At 31.9% G+C, this 13,211-nt stretch overlaps 1 protein-coding gene across 3 annotated transcripts in view; it reads right to left on the minus strand.

Moving 5' to 3' along the window:
• Positions 1-13,211, minus strand: part of LOC118200808 (TRAF3-interacting protein 1-like) — a 90,048-nt gene that overhangs the window by 23,648 nt on the left and 53,189 nt on the right. For all 3 annotated transcript variants that reach the window (XM_085823858.1, XM_085823857.1, XM_085823856.1), the window contains exons 8-10: positions 12,305-12,386; positions 12,193-12,219; positions 4,960-5,053 (exon numbers count right to left, since the gene is read on the minus strand). In XM_085823858.1, coding sequence (XP_085679984.1) covers positions 4,960-5,053; positions 12,193-12,219; positions 12,305-12,386 — 203 coding nt within the window. The remainder of the gene's footprint in view (positions 1-4,959; positions 5,054-12,192; positions 12,220-12,304; positions 12,387-13,211) is intronic.

Below are 13,211 nucleotides of genomic sequence, written 5' to 3' on the forward strand. Positions count from 1 at the left end.
AATGAAAGACATATATAGCAATTTTGCAATTCATTCTTTATTCCCTAAAAACTGCAATATCAATACCTGCACATGTTTCTTTTTGGCCTATTCTCTTCGTACATTTAGCAAATTAAAAGACTACAGTCAATGCTGCGATTAACTTCCATAATATGATCAGAAGTGGTTTCAACCAAGTAATTTTTGGTAGTTGTTCAGCTGTTAATTTTCATGCAACCATTTCAACTTAGTCATCATTGTCTAAGTTGTCTTGCCATTCTTTATAAGCCTAAAGTTCATCTAAGTTAATAACTGTTAATAAAACTGTATAAAAATTAACTGAGCAAAAAGAGACTTGATTGTACAAAGGCAGGGGGGTAAACAAATATTTAAGCATTAAAAATGATTTTGTGTTGTAATTTTTTAGAGTTTTATTTTATTTTGTTCAATTACAATTTAGTTTGTTTTGAAATTTTCAAACCAGACTACAGCAAATCCGGACTAAGGACTAATGGAGGCCAGATTATGTGAAATATTGCTGTATATATACATATATATATATACACATACATATATATATAAAATATGAATCTGAAAACCATTAAAAGTAGGTATTTTATTAACTTCTGAAAAAATATGTTCGTTTTGCAAAAAAAGTTTATAACAATAGTACATTACTCATAGTATTAGTTATGTATTATTTCAGAGTATCTGGTTGTAACGAAAGATTCTCACCAAACAACGTTCTTGATAAAGTTAGGGAAAAAAAATCCATGAAAGCAGTACCTTTAGTACAGGTAATAATCACCACTCAAAATCTATGATTTTCTGTCAAAGTTTTGATAGTTTTCTTAAAGCCTTTGGTGCAGAAACTTGGTGACCGCAAGTCCAAAAACAGATCAACCTCATTTTGAACATAAAATGGAAAATAGTACCAGCACATTTGAATCTGTACAGAATTCAGCAGATGAATGCAGACACGTGTGGTCTTGCATTATCTTGATGGAACAGTACCTTTTTGCATTGGAATTCAGTTTAATATTTTTCCTTGATAGCAGTGTCAACATGGACTAGCATCTCGCTGTCAAGAGTTTTACTTTTTCCCAGATAATCTTTGTGGAAAATACCATGGCAATTTCACCAGATACAAAGCATGATCTTTCCTAACTCTGTGATGGGTTCACACCAACCCCTTCTCAGCCTGTGTTGTTGAAGTAAACCATTTCGTTACAAGTGATGATCCGGTCCAGAATTTTGTCCATGTATTGATATTCGAGCAGATTAGTGCATGCTCAAACATGTCTGTCCTCATCTGCTTGAGTCAACCCATGCGGCACCCAGTAATTGAACTTGTACATCAACTTTATGCATAGCACAACTAATGGAAATGGCACTAATGCCTAACTCCTTAGCAAGCTCTCTAGTGGTTGCATGCTGATCTTCTTTCACAAGCTCTTGCAAGTGGGCCTCATAAACGTCAGCAGGCTGGCCAGAGCATTCTGTTTCTTGAATGTTATAGTCCTTGTTTTTGAACTTTCGATACCAAATTTTCACAGTGTCATATGATACAACATTAGTACCTAAAGCCATACATATGATTTGGTGACATTCTGTAGCTGACTTCTTGCAACAGAAGTGGAAGTAAATGATGGTTCTAATCTGGTAGCATGATAGTTCCATTTCAGATTGAACTTACAAATTTCACAGCCACAGTGTTCTAAAGCAAGTCTCTTTCTTTCAAATGTTAAAAATCACTTGACAAAGTACGATTAAACAGTCCAACATGAATTGTTTGCGAAGACGATATCTGTGGTAGTGGAAAACTTTAATTAAAACCTGATAAATTGAGGAACTAAGCATACGACTGAAAAGTGTTTAATTAATCCAGTTATTTTATGTTAAACTGCTTTTGAGTCCTCCTCATTTCTCCTTTTCTTGCCAGAATGTAAATTTCTAGCTCGTGCGATATTCAAATAAGGTAAAAAGGAGATAATATTTAAATAAAAGTTTTAAAGGGTAGAACTAGAACATATTCTGTCTGCTAAAGGCCATATTGCTAATTTGATTCTCTTGAGAGAAATATATGCGGCATTGCATTATTCTCGCCATTAGGCTTGTCATGCCATCTTAGGTCAGAGCCAACTTGCATGTTACCCTATTGGTACAGCCTTACTTTTATTAGTTAAGTCAGATTCAATACTTTTGATGTAAACCATAAATGCTGGCTTCTATAATCACTAGCGGTGCCTTCTATTAACTTTTATTTGAGTTAAATATAAGGGTCCTTTACACCCTTATTCAGTCTCTGTGGTACTTTATAAGAGACAGTGATAATTCACTTTTAAGTCTTAAAAAGTTTTGTACATTTTATGCTACCAAAATCAACAAGACGTTATAAATTCTCAACTATGTTACTTATTTTTGAAGGGCAATCATAGTTTTAAAGAACGAGGTAAACAGCAATTACATTTCTTCAGAGAAGATCAAGGTAAAAGACATTAATAGATAGAAAGAGCAAAATTTGTGTCAGCTATGAGTTCTGTAAGACAACAATAATTCTTCATTTCCTTTCTTTTTGAGACAAAGAACTCTTATTTACTGGATATTATTTAAAACATTAAGTTTGAAAGTTATTTTAAAAAGTTATGTATGTTTAATGTAGTATTAAAACATTAACTTTGAAGTAATCATGTAATATGACAGGGGTGGCCAAAGTGCGGCTCGTCAGCCTGATATGGCTCTCGCAGGCAATTTGTGCGGCTCATGCATATAAAATATTTGTATGAAATATGGTAAACTAAAACTATTCAGTGTCCAAAAGGAAGTAATTAATTAGTTTAGACTCTTTTTACGAAGTTATCAGGGATTTCTTTCTATTTAAAACCTCCTCCACTACTTGTATAATGATGTAAATATTATTACGAAATATCCAGGCGTGGTAAGATAGCTTTCCCGCAAAGCAGGTTTAGGGCTACCATAAAATAGCAACAGAAGGCAGGGTTCTCACATTTGGCGATATACCATGGACAGATGGAGGACCTTCTGGAACGAATTCTTACCGGTTTAGCCCAGAATGTTCTCGAACACAAGCCGAAAGCTATATGAACCCTGCTGGTTCGCAGTCAGGGAAAGTGCCTCGTCAGTGTGCGAAATAGTATCGAGTCACTTAGCCAGTCCGTGTGGAGTCAATTGAGTTGACAGTCGGTCAGGGAGTGCCGAGTTGGTTGTCAAGTGCACCGAAAGAGTCTCTTAGTGTATTGCAGTTAGTGAATCATCGAGAGAGTTTGTTGAGCTCTGAGAACGACTGAATTGGGGATCGGGAATTGTACTCTAGGGTATCGTTGAATGCATCACAAGTTTTAGCGTAGAGAGGCTCGAAAGTACTTGGAGTTCCGAGAACAACCGAGCAGAGTCGAGAGCCTCCGGTGCTTCACCGTGATAGCCTGATAGTTGCTGCTGATTGTTCCAGAATATTTATAGTAGATCTTCGACGACTGTAAACGTGTTTTAGAGCTCTCCTGAGAATACTGGCCAATAAACTGTGTTTTGATACTTCATCGAGTGTCGATGTGGTTATTCACTGCAATCCACACAAACCCCATATGAACGTGAAGGAAGACAATAACGTAACAACTGGTGTCAGAAGAAAAAAACACAACAAAATGAACTTGTGGCTTTTAGAAAATGTAGATGCGGCTCTCGAACATTCCTGAATTTAAATGTGCTGCTCTTACTGACATGAAGTCTGGCCAATCCTGTAATATGGTATCTATTGCTTTTATTTATTTATTTATTACATGGTGACCCTAGAATGCTATTTTAAAGTTTGAGCATGTGATAAAATGGTGAGAAAAAGAAATGATGAAAACAACGAATTTTAGTGCCATCACCTAAAAAATAAATATAATAACCAACTAAATACAGTAGACCACATACTACATAATTATTGTACTGTCTATACAACTTTTTTTTAAAACTTACCTGTCTTTTTTGGCAAATGATAATTTTCTAATTTTTAATTTAACAATCTAACTTCTAATCTGAGGGGGAAAGGTGTTTTTTGATTATCTGTATCCCCATTAAAAAGTACTGATAAGAGAATGCACCATGTCATCAAAAAGTATTCATGTCCCAAAGTCCCAAAGTATTGGCAATACAATGTCCAAAAGTATTGATGTACAACTTGGGTATACGTGTAGCAAATCTGTATTTGAATACAGGCATTTTTGTGCATATACTTAAACATCAAGTCGCTGAAGAAACCAGATTACTGAAGAAACGCACTTTTGAAATTCAACTACCATTTATCTAGTTAGTATTTCTTTTTGCATTTGGTACATTTTGTTGTAATAAATCTCAATGGAACTGGGAAGTTTGTTCGCCAATAAGGGGAAAAAACAAACACCATTGCATTTCTTCAAAATATGACGTTTTGCACAACAACAGAGAATTTGAATTCTTTGCAGTTGTGCTCCTTAAATAACCAGATTTTATGGAACATGAAAAACTGCAAGAAAGTGTTAAAATGCAAGTCAAAACTGGTTTCAAGACACTTGTAATTCATTTACAAAAGTTATTTGTTTTATTTAATGTTGAATAAAGGAATACACGTCAATGAAATTCTATAAAGAAGTGGGATTATCCCTAAACACAGCTATTGAATGATGTAATTAGCTTAAAAAATTATGCAAACCTGATGTAGTAGAAGAAATTAAAATTAATAAATTAATTAAATAAAAATAATTAGAAAATAAACAGCACTGGATGCATTGTTGAAATAGATGCAAAGATATCCAAACAAACATTTCTTTCCAAAAATGCCCATGAGTTTGTGACTTTTTGGTGTGGGTGCAAATACGTAAGAAGTACCAAAAAAATTACATTTCTCTGACTTTTAAAATGAATGGAAACCCAGGGCCAACCAGCCACATTCTTTTCTAATAGTAAGGTGCACTGAATTTAAAATAAAATGAAAAATACCTTTGTAAAGGCAAGCTTTCAAAATCTGGTTCAGGAACTGAAGGCACATTACCCATTATGGCAGAGGAAGTAGCCATTAATGGCTCCCTAGAAGCTAGGACAGAAATGGCAAAATGTCATATTTTTAAGTGAGAACAATTTTCACAGAAATCACAGTATTATCCTAGTGACTGAAGAAATATTTTACATACAAATAAATTGTAATCACTATGAAAATAATAAATATCCCAATACTATTTAAGTTAAATTCTTCATCAACTTAAAAATGACGCATGAACCGAAGAAATTTTTGTGTGCAGTATAATTCATATTTCTTCACACAGAATTTAAAGAGAAAATATTGTCTTACATATTTTGTATGCTCTCTGGAAGTATGTCCTTACCTAAATAAAACAATATAGAAACTTTTAAGGAAGTACTATAAGTTTGCTTATAGTTAATATAATGCTAACTAAAAAGAAAATCTGAAAGGTTTCAGATTTTAAATTACGTTCCAACGGGCATTAACATTTTGTGTGCTTTGTTTATTTATTAAATATCATGTTCTTCGCACTTAAACCATAAAATCCAGTTCAAGAGTAATATCAAAAAATAATTTTTAATTGAGCATATCTTTAGAATTTCTGACACACAGTCTCACGCGCTGGAGATAAAAATGTTTTTTCTGTACAACGTTGCCATCGGTCGCTTTGAAAGAGTTTGTTAATCAAAAATTTTTTAAAGATTTACAAAATATGAAATTGATAATAAAACAAATTTCAATTTGGGCTTCCAGATGCCCATATTCACAGTAGGATTACATCATTCAAAATTTGATGGCTCTAGGTACAGTTGTTTCATCACAATGTGAGAAACATACATACATTTATACAAATTCTTCATTATTGAATTTCTTCAAATATAATACAGGGCGATAGCATTTGATGGCAATGATTTGAAAAGTGATACAGCCTTTTAAAGTTTTCAACGCAAAATGTCAAAACGAAATTAATAGTCCTTCAGGACAAATTGCCCCTTTGGACTAATAATATGTGAAATCTAAGCCAAATTACTAAAATAAATATTTAAATAAATCATTAAACTTCCCAATTTTCTTTTCTAAATCATTAAACTTCCCAATTTTCTTTTCTAAAGAAAATTACAATCAAATTTATTTATGATATGAAAAAAAAAATCACACAATAACATGTTGATTGAAGTCCTTTTGCAGCCAGTGGTTACAGACATAAATGATGCAAATATTTATGTTTTAGCGTTTTTAAATTAAAAAGTCAGTTTTGTAAAATTTACAAGATTTACTTTTTATGCATTCCTCCAGTACTTTGCTTATATTTAAGAAATATTTATACTTTATAAGAAATAGATATGAAAAGTTTAATTCCTGTATGGTTTTTATTCATTTGCGCCCTTAATATTTCTTCTCCAGCAATGCTCTTACCAATGGAACCTGACGATTTGAGAACGACTGCTAAAGAGAGAGGTTTCTTTGTTATTGATAAGGTTTAAGAGTTGCTTAGCATTACACATAAATAGCATTCTTCCTTTCATTTGCCCCTTTCTGTTTCTTATACAATTGTCTGTATCATTCATAAACTCATTCTCAAAGTTCTTTTTTAAATTATTGTTTTTATTTAATTGACAGCCATTTGCTCATTAAGCAATCATCTAGAACAGCCAAACCCATCAGTCATTTAACTGTCTCCTCATCAAAACCATTCCACAGAGTTGATCGCAGAAGGCGATCCATATTACATTCGTGAGAAATGTGACAGACAACTACAACAATTCACACCTTATCTGTGATTTGAACCTGGGTTTAATCAGATGATACTGAACTCTGTTAAACCTCATACCAGATGAGGTGGCTCTACTTTTCAAATTATTTTCTTTTCTGCAATAATATAAGAAAATAAGAAGCTGAAAGATTGAAGTTGCAATTGGAAGTGTGCTTTACTTTCTGTTCCTTGTTGTCAAATGGTAAATTACTTAGACATTTATGGTTTTTCCTCATCAGCAATGTAAATATACAGGACTCTTACTACTAGCCCATCTATTAAGGCCTGCAGACAGATAGCTATCATGTGCTTTGCTGTAATTAAATAATCCAATTCTCTGATTAGGATTCATAATTTAATCCTTAACCCCTTGAGGACCAGTACACAGAGAACAAAGTGCAGCCACGGGACCAAACCCCCTGAAATGGAACGTTGCTACCAGCCCATGCATTTTCAACAGTTAAGCCTACGTTTACAAACAAATTCATATAAAATCAGCATTTTAATACAATGACTTCAATTTCTGAAGTTATGTGCTTAATATACTAATTCTTAATATGCATTAATATAAAAAAAATCACATTAATAGAAATAAATGAAACATGCAAAATACTAAAATTATAACTATAGGCATAAAAACAAAATTACAAATACGAGATGTAAAAAAAATTAAGCAATAATTATCTGTAGGTAATTAAATCCCAATTTAATAATTCTGCTGTTTGTGGAATAATATAAAACAAGGATCAACACACAGTACAATGAAGGCTTTTTTCGCCAAACATATGCTGAGCAAGTAAGATGCATCAGGAAAGCAGATGTCTTCCCCCTTCTGTAATAATGCTGTAAACAGGGTTCATAGCCACATTTTAGTTAAAAAAATAAGCACCTATAAGCACTTTTCAAGCACATTTTAAGAAAAAAATAAGCACCTGTATAATTACATTATACACAACTGCATAACCTTAAAAATTAGACTTGTAATTTAAAATATGAGAAATGCAGTATTTATTACGAGAGAATAAGCATTACCTCAACCATGGAAAATAATTACTTTTTTTTTTTTTTAAATTTTAAATAAAAGTTCAATTTACAGAACTAGTTTACAATGAGAGAAAAAAAAAACTATGCAGAACTAAACTATATCACAAGATTTAATGATGATATTTCAGTTCAAAATAAAGAAAATAAATAATAATAAGGCATATTTATTGTATTTGCTTGGAACTTAATAATAAATACAATTTATTTTTCTACTCATATTGATATTTAAATAATTTAAATCTAAATTCTGAACATTTTCTAAATTTTCATTGTTTATCAGTTTTCCCTTAACAGATATTGCAAGCAAAGTAATTTAAGTAAAAAAGAGGAACATTTCTGAAATCAAAAGACAGAAATTTGCTTCATGCAGTCATCCTTTAACAGTAAAAGCTTAACTAACACGCATACTTGGAAATTGGCGAATATTCGGACAGTCGATCGTAACTTGAAAAAGAGGAGCGGAGGGGGGGGATAGACAGTTGCCGCTCCTTTGATTTTTCCGCTAAATAAATGCTTTTTACATTTCGATATGTGCATCATATAAAAATAAATTAATGGAACTGAAAAATATTCTGCTTAGCAAGCACAGTAAAACTCTTATAAGTGTTCATAAACAAATCTCGGACAGAACATAAAAAATTCATTATCTCTGCAAAATATTGCGAACGTTATTGCGCAATATGTGTGCCACAAATCTTCCCTACGTGACATTACGCAATCGGAATCAACAGCTGCCGGTATTGAGAGAATAAATAACTGGGGTGTTTTTCATTCTAATTTTCAACAGGCAGCGTTAAATTTCCGGAATAGAATCATTCTTCGCTTGGGTTGGTAGATCGCAGAACTTTTAGTCCTATTCAATCCAGATTGTAAAATGACAAAAAAAAAAAAAAAAAAAAAAGGAAAGGTTTGTTGCTTGTTTTGCAGCGAACTAGTAGTTTTCAATATTCGAGATTTTGCGGAGAAAGGGGAGAACCTCCCAATCTTCGTACTGTATGATGTATTGGCCAAAAAAATGAAATTATTTTGACTATTTGATTACTTTCCCTTTATTTAAGCCATTCCGAATATTATTCCTTAGAAAGCTAATCTGTGTCAAAACACAACCATTTTTGGAAGTTTAGGAAGTTTACTATACTTCAGCAGTTACTGCAACTATGTTATTATAAACATTCATACATATGCTCATAATATAAGCATAATGATAATAATAAACACGAATATGAACTGCGGAACGAGAATGCAAATTATTAAGATCTTGATAGAAATTCAAACGTGTGTAGTATTTGGGTGGAAGTAAAAGAATGCAGAATGTACCGGAATTTTCTACTGCTTTCGCAATTCTTTGACCAATAGAACGACGGGCACCTGTCTGTACTCTTCGTGAACACCAAAGGTTATGTTAAGGCAGAAAAAGGGGGAAAAGCTATTTCCGGGCCGGGAGTATGATTCACCATCTGACATTTCATATTAGGAAGAAAAGTTGTTTATTTAGTTTCGGCTTTGGTACGGGGAAAAATAGCGTGTTCATTAAAAAAAAAAAAAGCACTAAAAGCAAAAAATAAGCACTAAAAACAAAAAAATAAGGGCTTTAAGGAAAAAGTAAGCACCTATAAGGACCTTTATATTTTATTTTCAAATATAAGGACTTATAAGCACTTATAAAGACCGCTACGAACCCTGTGTAAAGTTACTTTTTAATTAACCAAGAAAGTCTATGTTAAGTTTAAAAAATATATATAAAATCTGAACGCGTTCAGATTTTACATTACGCCCAAAGGAGCATTTTTTTAATGTTTTGTGTGTTACCTTTATTTATTAAATATCACGTTCTTTGCACTTAAACCATAAAATTCAGTTCAACAGCAATACCACAAAATAATTTTTAAATCAATAAAGCTTTAGAATTGTCAACACACAGTCTGGCACGCTAAAGATTAAAATGCTTTTTTTTTATGTAAAGTGTTATTATTGCTCTCTTTGAAATCGTTGAGTTTGCTAATAAAAAACTTGTTAAAGTGTTACAAAATATAAATTTATAATAAAACAAATTTCAAATTCCAAATTTAGGCTTCTAGATGCCCATATTCAGTGGAATATTTTGTTATTCAAAATTTGATGGCTCTAGGTATCGATGTTTAATCCCAATGCGAGAAACATACATATATTTATGCAGATTCTTCATTATTTAATTTCTTTAAATATAACACAAGCCATATTTGGTGGCAACAATTTGAAAAGTGAACCAACGCAAAATGCCAAAATGAAATTAATAGTCCTTCAGGACAAATTGCTCCTTTAAGCTAAAAAGGACAACTGGTCACGGATGTTTGGCGATTTTACACCTGCTCTAGTCATCTAGATACATTTTCCTACATTCTCCTAATTAAACAAAATCTGTAAACATTGAGCTCAATGCACTTCCCCACATTATAATAATGAAAAACGCAAAGAATAAAAACAAAGAAAAAAAAAAAAAACTAATGAAATAAACAAACACATCGGTGTCCCTTTAATTTAAAGAGCTGTGATTCCCAGCGTATTTACACCAAAAAATCTATCAAAACCAGAAGCACAGAAGAGAAACTTATGCTCATATATTAAGGTCAAAAGCCACATGACTTAATTGATGTGAAAACTGTTACCATTTAGCATCATCTAATGGCATTTAAAAATTCAAAAAAATTATTCCATTTTCAAGTTATGTATACGTGACACTGGGCTGAAGAGATTGATCGGAGCTCTTTGCGTATATACGACACTGGGCTGGTAAAAGTGGAATCATTGCATTGCGACTACGTAAGGTTGGTCCTGAACAGGTTAATGACCATATGCACTAGATCTGAATTCTTGGAGAATGTGTAATTTTGTCAGTCAAAGCTAGATTAGAAATCCTGCATTAAAAAGCACAAACTTTATATCAGAACACAAGATTTAATCAGGACCACCTTCCAGCATAAGCAACATAAGCAGACACCTCAAGCATTGCTTTCTAGAGAATGCCAATAAAGTTATTCTTACAGGCAACAACTAAATAAGGCAAATTTCACTCTGAATTATTTTTAAATTTAGACGAGGCACCAACTGTACTGACTCCCTACAGAGCAAAAAAATGCTTTCAGATTTGGCAAAATTCAATAATTTTACTTTTAAATCCATATCTCCAAAGTTAACCTTACATATTTACTTTTTGCTAATATATAAGGAAATTATAATTAAAGGAAAGTAAAAATTAAAGGAATTATAAAAAATTATATAAAGTATAAATTAAAGGAAGTACTGTAATCGCAACAATTTTGGGTATCATATTTCAACTACTCTCAAACCCATTTAAAAGATGTTTTTGGGTGACATCTGTATGTACGGACAGAATAAAGGACTGTTTTTCCCAAAAAAAGACTGTAAAACAGATTTAAAATGGATTCAGAAGAGATTTTTTTTTTTTTTTTTATGTCTATACATATGTATGTCTCTCTCATAACTCAGAAATGAGTAGCTATAGAATGTTGAAATTTGATTATAACATGTAGCTGTGCATTTTCTTTTTTGTTGCAATTGGCTGCACCAATCGTATATAAATATATATATATTCATACTTTGCTACCTACCTTGGTGAGCTTAATTTTTTAATTCTTATATATTGGAATACTGTGCATTATTTACTTTAAAAGCGATTGAATTATGTGGTTTTTATGTTCCATTAGGGTATTACAACTTTAATTAATCTGCATGCAATAGTTGTAGAATTATCAACAATTTAAAAGTTAAAGTGGCGAGTTAAGCCCAATGAGCCGCCATTTGTTTACATTTGAAACTCAGTAAAATAGTCAGTTTTTGCACCTTCAATGCCTTTTTGTCAGATGGGACCGAAAATAAACTTTCAGTTTTGTGCACCGAAAAATCTGCCTTCTTGCCCACTGGTTGAACTGCTTGTTTTTGCATAGAAGCACTAATTTTTAACGTTAAAAAAAAACTTTTTTAAAGCTGTTTTTAACTGTATTTCGTGTTTTATGTTTTTATGTATTTTTGCTTTGCCTCGAAGAGAGAACTGAATAAATTGAATATTAATTAAATGAGAAATATATCTGTAATGAAATTCGAGGAAATAAGTTTAAGGGAAACAGCAAAAAACGTGTATAATTTAATAGGCCATACAAGGAAGTCATGTGGTGTCCACATAAGATTTTTTAATAGGTGAAACCACTTTTTTCCCAAACAGTAATAAAGAATATGTATATTTATAACAGCTGTATTACTTTGTAAATGTGTTAAAAGAGACATATTAAGCATTCAATATCTAAACATCAAAATCACTCCTAGTAGCTGTATAAATGGCCTAACATAAAAAATGCATAAATGGTCTAACACTAAAAATGTGAGGTTACCTTTAACAGAAGATAAGTGAAATACATACCTCCAATTGCACTGCTACTGTTTTCAACTGAAAAACAAACATCATTAAATTAAATGTTCTGATTATTTTAAAAATTGCATTTAAAAAAAAAATTTCAAAAGATGAAACTTACTGGGCTTGGTTCTTTTATTTCTGGCTGATGGTGGACGTGCACTGCGACTAGAAGGAGGTCGACGATTTTTCTCTTGAACAAGCTGAAATATAATGTAAATTTAAATGCTCATTGAAAGATATGTTTAGTATTGAACAATAATATGAAATTTCTCAGTGATATTGAGTTTAAGAGTATCAATCCCAAACTACACATTTTGTATACCATGATAATTTATGATAAGAAAAGAGTGTCTGCATGTGTATCATATGATGCTGAGATGGTGAGGCCTACAGATATGAAATTTGGCACGTAGTTTGTTCATAGGAAGCCTCTATGTGATTTTCAGTGAATTTTTGCAAAATTTAATTTGTATTATTTTTATTTAATGTTAAAATTACTTTTGTTGATTTCTGATGCTGAACTTCTAACCAGAGAATTTCTTTATTTGTATCTGTTGAAACAGTCTGCATTTTTTTACATAATACTGCATAAGGACTTCATCATAATTTCTGTTGAAAGAAATTAAATTTTTTATCAAATATCCTCACAGAAACATCCTAGAAGCATTTGTAACCTTGGTCACATGTGACTAAAAGTAGGGTACTGTTCCGTTATTCAAACCGAATTCAGAAATATATGAACATATGAATGTGTGTTTGCCTGTATATGCATATATGTGCATATGTATACATACACATATATTCATACTTACAAATATACACATGCATACATGAATAACTTCTGAACCTGGTCCTGATAACGGAACAGTACCAAAAACAGAACCGTAGGATGTCCATATAAGAACCATATTAGGACATAAATGGGATTTAAAGGAGCAGCAGATGTAATAACATGAAAATTAAACATATAAATTTTAACATATTTAGATTTCTCATTGATAATTTTGATTAAAAAAATATTACCA

This window comes from Stegodyphus dumicola, chromosome 9 (assembly GCF_044657685.1).
Source record: "Stegodyphus dumicola isolate Sdum_Otavi_A_Nest chromosome 9, ASM4465768v1".
Classification (NCBI taxonomy): domain Eukaryota; kingdom Metazoa; phylum Arthropoda; class Arachnida; order Araneae; family Eresidae; genus Stegodyphus; species Stegodyphus dumicola.